This window comes from Somniosus microcephalus, chromosome 28 (assembly GCF_052327205.1).
Source record: "Somniosus microcephalus isolate GS21.2 chromosome 28, FLI_Smic_1.0, whole genome shotgun sequence".
In the NCBI taxonomy this organism is placed as follows: Eukaryota; Metazoa; Chordata; class Chondrichthyes; order Squaliformes; family Somniosidae; genus Somniosus; species Somniosus microcephalus.
The window spans coordinates 35752009-35765027 of NC_141014.1; the positions used below are offsets into that span (position 1 = coordinate 35752009).

Genomic DNA, 13019 nt, shown 5'->3' on the forward strand with positions numbered 1-13019 from the left:
AACTTCGTTTGCTGAATTAAAAAGGTATCTTCTTAAAGACTGTGTTCTGTTTTTTGTTCTGTCCTACAGCCCAAATCTGCCAAAGAGCTTTTAGAGATGTTGGCAAATGGAAACCTGAACAGGACGCAGCATCCAACTGATGCCAACGCCACATCCTCGCGATCCCATGCTGTCTTTCAGGTTGAAACAAACTGAGACCAAACTGTCGGAAATATTTTAATCAAAAATGATTTTAGTTCTAAGATGCATGTTATCCCAGGACTTTTAAGGACCTGTTTTGTAGGAATATGAGTACAACTGGAATTGGGCGCTTCATTCATCTCAACCGGTTGTAAATTATTCCAATTTATTTTACCAACAGCATTTGCACCTCCATGAATCGCTGCCCAATAGCACGGGAGCATGATTGGCCTAGGGTGTCCTGTACTGTGTAGTAGTTCCAACCTGCTTCATTGCACAGCGGCATGCTGCAAGTATGTACTGCAGTATTCTGTGCTGAGTTCCCCATTGGTGCCGTACCATCATAGGGAGGCGTCAACCAAAAGCTAAGTGCTTCCCAAATGCCTGGGAAGGCAGATAATCCTGCTGTGCCTGCTGTTGTATACTAAACAGCAAGCTCAAATGGTAATGCCAGGACCCAGTGAATGGTACATGGGAGAGAGCAGGGAGTCTTTGATATAACTGCTCATAATTACATTATAAATGAGATGTAGTGGTAACCCTAAAACAAATGATTAGTCCTAATAAAGAAGTTAGCTATTTTAGGGCATGTGTTATGGAGAAGCAGGTCTAAGAACTGATGGTGTTCATCATGACTGACAGAGAAACTGAATGTGTGTCTGGGAAGCAGGTACTGTGTTTATTTTATTGGGCTTCCTTATTTCATGTAACTGATATTTCTTTTTCACAAAATAGGTCTATGTGAAACAACAAGATCGTATTGCCAGCATCAGCAAGAACCTGCGGATGGCTAAGATGTGCTTGATTGATTTGGCTGGATCAGAGCGTGCCACTGCAACCAAGGCCCAAGGAGCACGGTTTAGGGAGGGGGCAAACATAAACCGCTCTCTGCTTGCATTAGGAAATGTAATTAATGCACTGGCAGACAACAAGGTACAACAGATTATTCCTTTTTAAAGGGAAGGGGCACAGTTTTCATGAAACCGGTTTTTCGTAAACTTTTTTGGAACACAAACACCCCATAAATGATGTAAGTTGTATTGAAACACCTCATTATCGACACCTCTTTGTGACGTTACGGCAAAAATCATGTGTGGCACACTTCTCATTTCCACCAAGTAGTCACAGGTTGACCAAATACTTTATCTTGAAGACTGTGCCCCTTTAAGAGTTACAGATGATGGCAGAATCCTACTGAATGTTTGCCTTCATTCTATAGAAAATAACTCATGAGCAGTTATATTAATTTACGTAGCTTAATGAATAAGGGGTAAGCCATTTAGGACAGATGAGGTGGAATTTCTTCACCCAGAGAGTGGTGAACCTGTGGAATTCTCTACCACAGAAGGCAGTAGAGGCCAATTCATTAAATATATTCAAGAAGGAGTTAGATATATTTCTTAAGGCTAAGGGGATCAAGGGGTATGGGGAGAAGGCAGGGACAGGGTACTGAATTTGGATGATCAGCCATGATCGCATTGAAAGGCGGAGCAGGCTCGAGGGGCCGAATGGCCTGCTCCTATCTTCTATGTTTCTATGAATACGGACACCAGGACTGAATATAATTTGCCCCAATATTACTGCGCTGCCTGTTACACTACCTTTCTACATACTCAGCAGAGGAGGTCATATTCCCACAGGGAGGGAGTGTTGGTCTGCTGTTGTACCTCCCAGCGGATGGTGGAAATGCAGCAACATAGGTATCTGGGAGCAGGTCTCCTATCCACCCTTTTGGTTGAGGATGGCACACAGCAAAAACCATTACGTAGTGAAGAACAAAAGCCTGGATTGGTGGGGAGGGGGGGAAATGTCAGATTGAACTATTAGAATTCATGTCAGTGTTTCAAACTTTTAAGCATTTTTGTGTAAGAAGCAATAAAAATAATTGAAACATTATCTGTATCGCCAGCCTTGGCTCAGTTGGTAGTACTCTCACCTCTAAGTCAGAAGATTATAGCTTCAAGTCCCACTCCAGAGACTTGAGCATGTGATCTAGGCTGACACTTCCAGTGCAATACTGAGAGAGTGCTGCACTGTTGGAGGTGCTGTTTTTTGAATGAGCCGTTAAAGTGAGGCTCCGTCTTCCCTCTCATGTAGACAAAGATTCACTATTGATGGCACTATTTGAAGAAGAGCAGGGGAGTTCTCCCTGGTGTCCTGGCCGATATTTATCCCTCAACCAATTATCACTAAACTGATTATCTGGTCATTATCTCATTGCTGTTTGTGGGACCTTGCTGTGCACAAATTGGCTGCCGGGTTTTCTACATTACTACAGTTATGGGACTACACTTCAGAAGTACTTCTGGTTGCTTTGGGACGTCCTGCGGTCATGAAAAGAGCCATATAAATGCAAGTTCTTACTACTTTGCCTGCTTATAACAAGCTGATAGTAAAGACAAAATTAATATTGAGTGACGAATCAAGTTGTACTTTGGTGCAATACTGAGTTGTCAGAAATGTTATGTACACTAAAAGGGATAGCATGCTCCTGAGTGCAACAACTCTCTGGAGGGAAGACAGCCTGTCCAGCTGCAGCATACCCTTCGGGTGGATGCTTTCCAAATGCAGAGTGCTTTATTGTTAATAAGGTATACTACATAGTTCATCGATCGCTATGCAGAGGGGTTCGGGTGGAAGTTACTAATGGAAGCTGTTTTGTTTTATTTCTCTACCTACTCAGGGTAAAAAGGCCCATATCCCTTACCGAGATAGCAAGCTGACCCGACTCCTTAAGGACTCGTTGGGCGGAAACTGCCGGACAGTGATGATTGCTAATGTTAGCCCTTCAGCTATCAGTTATGAAGATACATATAATACACTAAAGTATGCAAACCGTGCTAAGGATATCAAATCCTCAGTAAGTTTATTCACGTTTATCTCATTATATTTGACCTTCTCACATAATGCTAAAAATGTCCAATTGCACGATATTGATTTGTTTTACCCACCTGCTAACAGTCCTTAAATTATGGTATTTATGGAAAAAGTAACAGCAATTGTCTCACTACGATAATGGGTAGACAGAAATAATTTGTGCTGCTTTCAAACACTGCTTTCATCCCAGCATCGACAGAGGGAGGAAAGGGCAGCTTAAAAAAAGCTGGGATGGGACGGTATTCCCAATACCAGCTCCGTATTAAGATTCTGCTTGGCAGGGTGGATAAATGCAAAGCGGAAGCTGCTCTCCTCTGCCAATTGCCAGGATAACTGGGGCAGTTTTTGGTTGAGGCTCGTGCAGGTCACCCGACTCAGCCAGAGTTCTGAGGTGTTGCCGTGCCAGTAAAAGAAACCAAGTGTGAAAGAAAAACTGAAGCAACAAATTCCTCGGGGCTTTTTTTTTTGTGTGAAGCCTGGGTGAGTTATTGGGAATGGGAAGTATGCTAGTGCAGTCGAGACATGCTTTGTTGAAGTTAGGGTTGAACTGCATTGTAAAGGCCCATCAGCTTAACCACTAACCCGAGGCATGCATGACGTGCAGAGTACTTGATGGTCTCTGGGTGCTGAGGAGAACAAAAATGTTGCATGTCCTAGCTTTGCGATCCATTAACTTAGCTTGATGAATGCAAAGCAGAATAAGCCACTCCTTATTTTCAGGGCACTGGTTTACAATAAGTCAAATCCATTTTTATTTCATGGAAGGTCTGGAACTTGTACTAGTGGTTTGGGGATCATATTGTCTCATGCTGCCCATTTATAACATGAAAACTGCAAACCAGCAGCTTTGCTTATATTTGTACCCAACCTGCTCTTCGACAAGTCCTGGTTGCTTGAAATTGGAAATACAGGAAACTTTGTGCTATCCGGCACCGACGGGACCGAGCTGTTGCCGTCCCATCAAAACTGCCGGACAAACCAGCGCTAATGTTGGAACGTACGGAGATTTTGAGCTCCGTATCTGGCAACAAACCCTGTTGCCTAGCAATAGCTTCTAAACAGTCGGCCGTACCTTGCAAGCGTCTCTGTAGCTTAGCAACAGCTTCAGCGAGACCTTGCAGAGCCTGACTGGTGGGGAAAAAAAAGCAACGAAAAGAAAAAAAACCTAACGAAACGGCTCCTGATTTTTGCCGGTGGCTCGAGCATTCCGGACAGTTAACCTCCAGATAAACCAGTTTCCTGTAAATGCCAGAAAGGGGCAAGGTGGTTGATTAGTCTCTGAAAGAGGAAGAAAGTTAAATGGGTTAGGTAAGTCCAGCCGAAAAAGTTTCAGATGTTAATCTGCTGTGCGTTTGTAGCGTTTTCTGTAGCTTTCTGCTCCAGAGTTGGATTACTTCAACCAAATCAAATCAACTTTTATTGTCATTGTTAGTGCACAAGTGCAGTACAACGAAATGTAGGCTTGCGGCTCCCGAGAGTGTACATTTAGATTAAGACATTTAAACATTCAACATACATTTGGCTTGTAATACATTAACATAAACATAACCATAATAAAGTGCATTGGCAGATGTGCAGGCTTTAGAGTTTATTTGTGGAGTTCAGTAGGATGACAGCCCTGGGAAAGAAGCTGTTCCTAAATCTGGTCGTACGGGTGCGAATGCATCTGTAGCGTCTCCCAGATGGCAGGAGGGCAAACAGACTGTGGCTGGGGTGGGTAGGGTCTTTGATGATGGACCGTGACCTCCGTAAACAGCGTTTCTGGTATATGTGCTATATGGTCGGTAGCTGGGTGCCGGTAATGCGTTGGGCAGTTTTGACTACCCGCTGCAGGGCTTTCCGGTCATAGTAGCTACAGCTGCCATACCATACTGTGATGGCACCCACAGGGGAGGGGAAGAAATCATTTTCAAATCTAGATAAAGGGTCTCTGTGTTGATACTTCCTCTTTAAGATGTCGTTCTCCTGTGAAAATAGCAGATTTTCCTGCAGTTATCAATATTAATCGCCAGCTTTAGGAGGAGGAGGAAAAAGCAATTGTATGTGGGCACTGATCTATTTCTGTTTCTGTTTCAGCTGAAGAGCAATATTGTGAGCCTGGACTGTCACATAAGTAAATATGCAGCCATATGTGAGGAGCTACGGAGAGAGGCAAGTGATTTTTTTTTTTACATCATTTGCATGGTTTAAATTGGACATTTTAAATGGTCCAGGATGTAGTTATCAAAACATTCAGATCCAGAGCCGACCTGCAGTGGAAACAGGTGCTATGCGAACCCCTTGCCCGTATCTTTAAAGCTCGCTAGAGTCGGGGACTGTTCCCTCAGATTGGAAAGATGCTAATATAGTTCTAGTTTTTGAAAAGGGTGAATAAGCCAGAGCTGGGTAATCATAGCCCCATTAGTTTGACCTCTAATAGGTAAGATGCTCAATGGTATAAGAGATGCCCCATAGGACCACTTGGATAGAGAAGGAGTCATCAGGGACACTCGACACGGTTTCTGGAAAATAAGATTGTTTTTTACCAAATTCATTGAATTTTTTTGAAGAAGTTACTAAGTTAGAGGATGAGGACATTGTCCGCCTGGGCTTTCTGAAAGCCTTTGATACTTTGCATATGATCATACAGGTAGACTATCCTTTATCCGAAATCCTCGGGACCAGCCGTGTTTCGGTTTTCGGAGAATTTCGGATTTCGGAAGGTGGGTCGGCGGGGGGCCGTGCGCACGACCCCCCCGCCGGCGCCGACCCCCCCCCCCACCCGCGGACCCCCGCCGACCCTGACCCCCGCCGACTTACGGTCGGGGTCGGCGCGGGGGTCGGGGCCGGCGGGGGGTCGTGCGCACGACTTACGCTGACGCTCAGCGTAAGTCGGCGGGGGTCGGGGCCGGCGGGGCGGTCGGGGCCGACGGGGGGGTGGGGGTCGGCGGGGGGTCGTGCGCACGACTTACGCTGGACTTACGCTGAACGAAAAAACCTTCGGTTTTCAGAGGGTTTCGGTTTTCGGAAGTTCGGATAAAGGGTAGTCTACCTGTACAAAGAATGCTGACAGGATAGCAGAACTGAGCGTTTTGTGGAGCCGGAAGATGTAGGAGGGGTTCTAAATGAATTTTTTGCATCTGTTTTCACTATGGAGAAGGACGATGTAGACATAGAAATAGGGCGGGGGGACTGTGATATGCTCGAACATATTAACATCGAGAGGGAGGAGGTATTGGCGGTTTTAGCTGGCCTAAAAATGGATAAATCCCCAGGCCCGGATGAAATGTATCCCAGGCTGCTGTGAGGCAAAAGAAGAGATTGCGGGGGCTCTAACACATATATTCAGGACCTCTCTGGCCACAGGGGATGTGCCAGAGGACTGGAGAACCGCTAATGTAGTACCATTATTCAAGAAGAGAAGTAGGGAAAAACCGGGGAACTACAGGCCAGTGAGCCTAACATCAGTGGTAGGAAAATTATTGGAAAAAATTCTGAGGGACAAAATTTGTCTCCACTTGGGGAGGCAAGGATTAATCAGGGATAGTCAACATGGCTTTGTCAAGGGAAGATCATGTCTGACTAATTTGATTGAATTTTTTGAGGGGGTGACTAGGTGTGTGGATGAGGGTAACGCAGTGGATGTGGTATACATGGATTTCAGTAAGGCCTTCGATAAAGTCCCGCACAGGAGACTGGTCAAGAAGGTAAGAGCCCATGGAATCCAGGGTGCCTTGGCACATTTGATACAAAACTGGCTTAGTGGCAGAAGGCAGAGGGTGATGGTCGAAGGTTGTTTTTGTGACTGGAAGCCTGTGGCCAGTGGGGTACCACAGGGATCGGTGCTGGGTCCCTTGCTGTTTGTGGTCTACATTAATGACTTGGATATGAATGTAAAAGGTATGATCAGTAAGTTCGCGGATGATACAAAAATTGGTAGGGTGGTAAATAGCGAGGAGGGTAGCCTCGGTCTGCAGGACGATATAGATGGGTTGGTCAGATGGGCGGAACAGTGGCAAATGGAATTTAACCCGGAAAAGTGCGAGATGATGCACTTTGGGGGGACTAACAAGGCAAGGGAATACACAATGAATGGTAAGACCCTAGGCAAGACGGAGGGTCAGAGGGATCTGGGTGTGCAAGTACACAGATCCCTGAAGGCGGCGGAACAGGTGGATAAGGTGGTAAAAAAGGCATATGGGATACTTGCCTTCATTAGCCGAGGCATTGAATATAAGAGCAAGGAGGTTATGATGGAGCTGTATAAAACACTGGTTAGGCCACAGCTGGAATACTGTGTGCAGTTCTGGTCGCCACACTACAGGAAGAATGTGATCGCGTTGGAGAGGGTGCAGAGGAGGTTCACCAGGATGTTGCCAGGGCTGGAGCGCTTCAGCTATGAAGAGAGACTGGGCAGATTGGGTTTGTTTTCCTTGGAGCAGAGGAGGCTGAGGGGGGACATGATTGAGGTGTACAAAATTATGAGGGGCATAGATAGGATGGATGCTGAGGAGCTTTTTCCCTTAGTAGAGGGGTCAATAACTAGGGGGCATAGATTCAAGGTAAAGGGCGGGAGGTTTAGAGGGGATTTGAGAAAGAACTTTTTCACCCAGAGGGTGGTTGGAGTCTGGAACTCACTGCCTGAAAGGGTTGTGGAGGCAGGAACCCTCACAACATTTAAGAAGCATTTGGATGAGCACTTGAAATGCCACAGCATACAGGGCTACGGAACAAATGCTGGAATATGGGATTAGATTAGACAGGGCTTGATGGCCGGCGCGGACACGATGGGCCGAAGGGCCTCTATCCGTGCTGTATAACTCTATGACTGAGCAGTTATAACTGTTGGCAAAGATTGAACAGGCTGAGGCTGCTTTTTCTAGAAAAGAGAAGGCTGAGGGGTGACCTGATCGAGATCTTTAATGAAAGGGTGCGATAGGGTAGACATGGAGAAAATATTTCCACTTGTGGGGGAGACCAAACTAAATATAAGATAGCCGCTAATAAACTGAATAAGGAATTCAGGAGAAACATCTTTACCTAAAAAGTGGTAAGAGTGTGGAATGTTCTACCACAAGGAGTAGTTGAGGCAAATAGCATGGATGCATTTAAGGGGAAGCTAAATGAGCACATGAGTGAGGGAGAAAGGAATAGATGGGTATGCTGATGGGATTAGATGAAGCGGGCTGGGTGGAGACTCGTATGGAGCATAAATGCCAACATAGACCAGTTGTGCCAAATGGCCTGTTTCTGTGATGTAGACTCGATGAGAAGAACCAACGGTCCATCTAGCCTGTCTCTCATAGTTTTGATGCCTTATGCATCACGATGCAGATACTTCCTACCCATCCGGAGCCGTGTCATCTCCTGGGAGAGGCGAAAAACCAGCTTAAAATCCCAGACCGATTAGGGGGGCGGGGGGGGGGAATCAGAAAATTCCTCTCCAACCCCTTTAGACGATCGAAACTAGTCTAAGAGATCACCATGACCCTGATTTACAATACAGGGTACCTACCTCTTGTATTATGTCTCCATCCCAGCCAGAGACAGGTCCAGCTCTCTCTTGAAGGAATACAGCGAATCAGCATTCACCGTAGGAGCCAGTAACCTTTTCTGCAGGCCCATTATTCTCCTGGGAAGAAGAACCACCTAACATCCAACCTAGTTCTGCTCTTGGTTAACTTGTAAGCTTGTCCCTAGTCGTCCTCAACTCATCCAGTTGAACCTGTCCATGTAAACTCAATTTATTCCCTTTATTATTATTATTTTATAAACCACAACCGTTTCCCTATATCTGTGACTACACTTCAAAAGTACTTCATTGGCTGTAAAGCATTTTAGGATATCCTGAGGCCGTGAAAGGCGCGATATAAATGCAAGTTCTTTCTTTCAATCAAATCGCTTTGAGTCTATGCCTCTCGAAAGTATGCAGGCCCAGCTCTTTGAGTCTCTCTGGGTAACTAAAGTATTTGAAACTTGAATTAATCTTGTGGTCCTCCTCTACTCATTCCAAAGCCTCAATATCGCCCCCATGTGAGGAGACCAAACTGGAGACAATATTCTAACCGACTATTGTAACTAAGTCGCCTCTGAGTCTGAAGGTTGTGGGTTCAAGTCCCGCTCAAGATACTTGAGCACAAAAATCTAGGCTGACATTCCAGTGCTGTACTGAGGGAGTGCAACACTGTCTGAGGTGCCGTCTTTCGGATGAGACGTTAAACCGATGCCCTGTCTGCTCTCTCAAGTGGACGTAAAAGATCTCGTGGCATTATTTTGAAGAGCAGCAGGGGACCATTACAACAGTGACTACACTTCAAAAAGTAAAGCGCTTTGGGACGTCTGGTAGTCTTGTACAAGGACAAACTCGTCTGCTTACAAGAGCTACTCTACAAGATAGAATTGTGCAAATAATGGTAATCTGCTGCAGTAGATTAAGAATTGGCTGAATGTCCTTGAGCTGAAAATGTTGCCAATGAACTTGATTCTGCTTCGAGACAGGGTTACCCGTAGTGCCCCACAGGGTTTGGTGTTGGGACGTTCCCTCTAAGCGCGGCCGTGCAGCTGTCTACCAGTCCCGTACAACCCGAGACCAGCTTTTCCAATGTAATGTTTTGCGCATGTTTGAATGGGCCATGTGGCCTGTTAAAGGGACCACGCACCCAAATTTAAAATTGGGAACATTATTTAGGACTATTGCTCTTTACTATCTTCATGAATGACCTAGATGTAAGTGTTGGGTGAATGATCTGCAAGTTTGGAAACTATAAAAGGTGAGAGTGTTAGGACTTTAGAGGATGTTAAACTACTGCCATCAAATCTCAATGTGTTGAAATGGGCCTGTACTTGAAAAAGCGTAGTGTTGTGCATGTGGGCCTACCTAATGCTAAATATACATACAGAATTGAAGACCGTTGTGAAAGAAAAAGATCTGGCTGTTAGTGTATCGCTCTCTGAAGGTTCATGACCAATGCTGTGAAGCTATATCTAAAACAAACAAGGGATTTGGTTGTATTCACAAGACAATTCACTCAAACAGAACATACCATTTAGTCTGTGGAATTGGATGCTGTATGATGTAATTGTGCATATTTTCCATTAGTCAGTGGACTTTAGACTACTCTTTTAACTTTGTTTCTTCACCCCTCTCATTCGCTCCACCCCCCCCCCCCCCCGGGCAAGTCCTATCCTCAATTGGAAAGTTAGCATGTCCCAACATGGGGCCTGGAAAGAAGAGAAAATACTTGTAAAAAATCAGTGAACAATACAGTTTCTGAATTGTAGATTTTGTTTTGTTTCTCGAAAGGGAAATTTTGCACAGTATTTAGCGTTAATATAAAAATGGCCTTTGTTGCAATATTCTCTGCCTACCATTTGAGGAAGCCCGCTCTGATGCTGGGGAGATTCCCTTAACGCAAGGTTGCTTTAACTGTCTTTTTGTCTGTTTTCCCCACATGATTCTTTCCCGTAATCTGTAAAGATGATCCTCCCTCTGCTGACACATCTGTTCTCCTCATTGGCAGTTGGGCACTTCTACTGCAATTTCCCACGTGGAAGGGTCTTGGTTCAGATTTGTCTATTTGTACACTTCAAAGATCCGTGTTGATTTTTCTTAGTGTATCTCGTAATGTGTTCATAGTGCTTAGTTCTGACCATCCCAGTGCAGGATGTGAAGGATTTATGGTGCTGTGTTCCGACTGTCCTAACACAGGTTATAATGGGTTTACCGTGCTCTTTTCTAGCTGTCCTGCTGCCGAAACTAATGTGTTTGCACTTTAGTATTCCAACTGTCTCCGTGCAAGCTGTAAAGTGTGTTATTCACACAGGTCCTGTGTAGGATCTGTAGAGTTTATGGTGCTTTATCCTGGCTTCTTAGGGGCAGTGTGTTGCTTAAGCTTGTGGACCTTTCTGAATGTCACGATCTGGTTTGGATTTGTCACTTAAAACAAGATCAGATTTGAAGATTTTCTTTTAGGCTCTGGTTTCTATCTCCCCATCTGGGAAAAGCTATGTAAAAATCTGTTCAGTTTAACCTTTGGTCTAGGTGAATAGATGGAATTAAGTTTCAGGCTTTAGGGCTGTTCTCTGGGAGGTGTGTTTTCTCGCTTGTGTTCAAGGTGATTTCATGATCATGCTGTAAATTAGAAATGATTGTCCTAAAGGGATTGTAAATTGTAATAAAATATCTATTCCTTTCTTCTTGCGTATGTTCAGTCCTAATTATTGGTTTCTTTTTCTGAAATTTAAAGCCTATAATTTGTTTTACAACTTTTTTTGTATTTAATGTGCACTATTTTGCACTGGATACCCAGGTGTGTTATAGGTGGAAATTTCTATAACATGATGGAAAGATAATACGCTCTGAGATAAATTAGCTTTAGTTTGCATTAACTACAAACCCAGTTGATACTAAACTTGAGCACATTTACTTTTGAGCACCATGTTTCAATACTAATGACTGGAATGATGCTGATTTGCTGTTCAGTTGTACTGCACAGGCCACAGGAGGAGAAGCTCCTTTTCAGTCTGAGACTGCACGTGGGACTGCCTTTACCAGATAAACGGCAATTATCTCCGCTTATAAAGGAGATGTTTTCTGCAATGTTTATCACAGTATTGTTGGGCCGAAGAGATTTAAAATATCCTTCCTCCTTGGTAATGTTCAACATTAAAATTAAGCCCAATCATCATATTCCGTTCATCAGTACTGCTGTCATTTATTGTATCCTTTCGAAATGAGAAACCTCCGTTCTTGGGTGAGCCTGAGGGGAAGGAGAGGGAGGGGTTGTGCGTGGCTGCCCTCTGTGGAATTCTGTTCAGAACCGGGCCTACAGCTCCTGGATGGTAACAAATTCCTGCCTGATTAGCCACAACCTAACTGAGTTAAATGGACAGTGACTGACTCCTTTGGAATCTCATTTATCCTCAGGTCACGCAACTAAAAGACAAGCTGAAGGCCTACGAGGAAGGGAAGTGCGTCATCGCCAAGGATGATCGTAGTCCAGCCCAGGCAATGCTATCCAGTCAACAGCAGTGGTAGGATGCACGGTTTCACTCATTTGTTGCATCAGTATCAGACCACTATTGAACACTTTTTTTAAGGAAAAAGCTGTTTGCTTCAGACTGCACATTATTTACATGCATACACAAGCTACTACATCAGTAATTGTACACCCCACCAGTTAATTCTATTTATTTAGTATTGGGGTAATTGAGGAGCAATGACATTGCAATTCCCAACGTAAAGACACTTGAGGGAGGTCCATTCAATCTGATTTTATACTCATAATCTGACAGAAGTTGTTAAGTCTGTGTGTTATATTGAGAATTAATACACAGACCACAAGAGTAAACTTTAACAGGTCTTTACTAGTCGAAGGTCAGGGCGCAACTGCCCAATAAATCATTACACAGCACTTATATACTGGTGTGGTCACCACCGGTATTACAGTATACCGCAGCCAAGATAAAGTAGTGCAACCCTTAAAATAGTTCTCTTAAAGGTGGAACGGTTACATACACTACAATCCTCCCTTTTTAGCTTAACAGTATATATATTCCCCATTAAACATAACATCATAACATATATACACAACTTCATGTAAAAACAGTTCACAGATTCAGTCTCTGCGGAGGCGCCTCCTGCGCTTCCTGACTCGGCCCGGATAACGCCTCGGTGGTGTAGTAGTTCTCGGTGGTGTAGTAGGTTGTCGTTGCTGGGGTGACTCATCTAATAGTCCTTCACTGGACTTAACAGCTTGAACTTTCGTAACTTCAGAACCAGCATTGCTGACTTCTAAAGGCTCGAGTACCTTGGGAAGTTTTTCTACTTCCAGACTGATTTGGCTCAGTTCGGAGCGACCACGTGCGTGACCTGGTAGGGGTGATAATGGTTCAGATGAGCCATCATCTTCTGCTTCTTCTCTATTGTCTTCTATTTCCTCCATCACTTCAGCCTTTGCCTCTGCCACCAATTCCCTGAGTGG

General features: G+C 44.5%; 1 protein-coding gene across 1 annotated transcript in view; it reads left to right on the forward strand.

The window, feature by feature from the left end:
* The window catches only part of LOC147099550 (kinesin-like protein KIF18A), an 81305-nt gene that overhangs the window by 11437 nt on the left and 56849 nt on the right, over positions 1–13019 (forward strand). Inside the window, exons 4-8 of the mRNA XM_085969793.1 lie at positions 70–180; positions 916–1113; positions 2864–3040; positions 5134–5208; positions 11963–12069. Coding sequence (XP_085825919.1) covers positions 70–180; positions 916–1113; positions 2864–3040; positions 5134–5208; positions 11963–12069 — 668 coding nt within the window. The remainder of the gene's footprint in view (positions 1–69; positions 181–915; positions 1114–2863; positions 3041–5133; positions 5209–11962; positions 12070–13019) is intronic.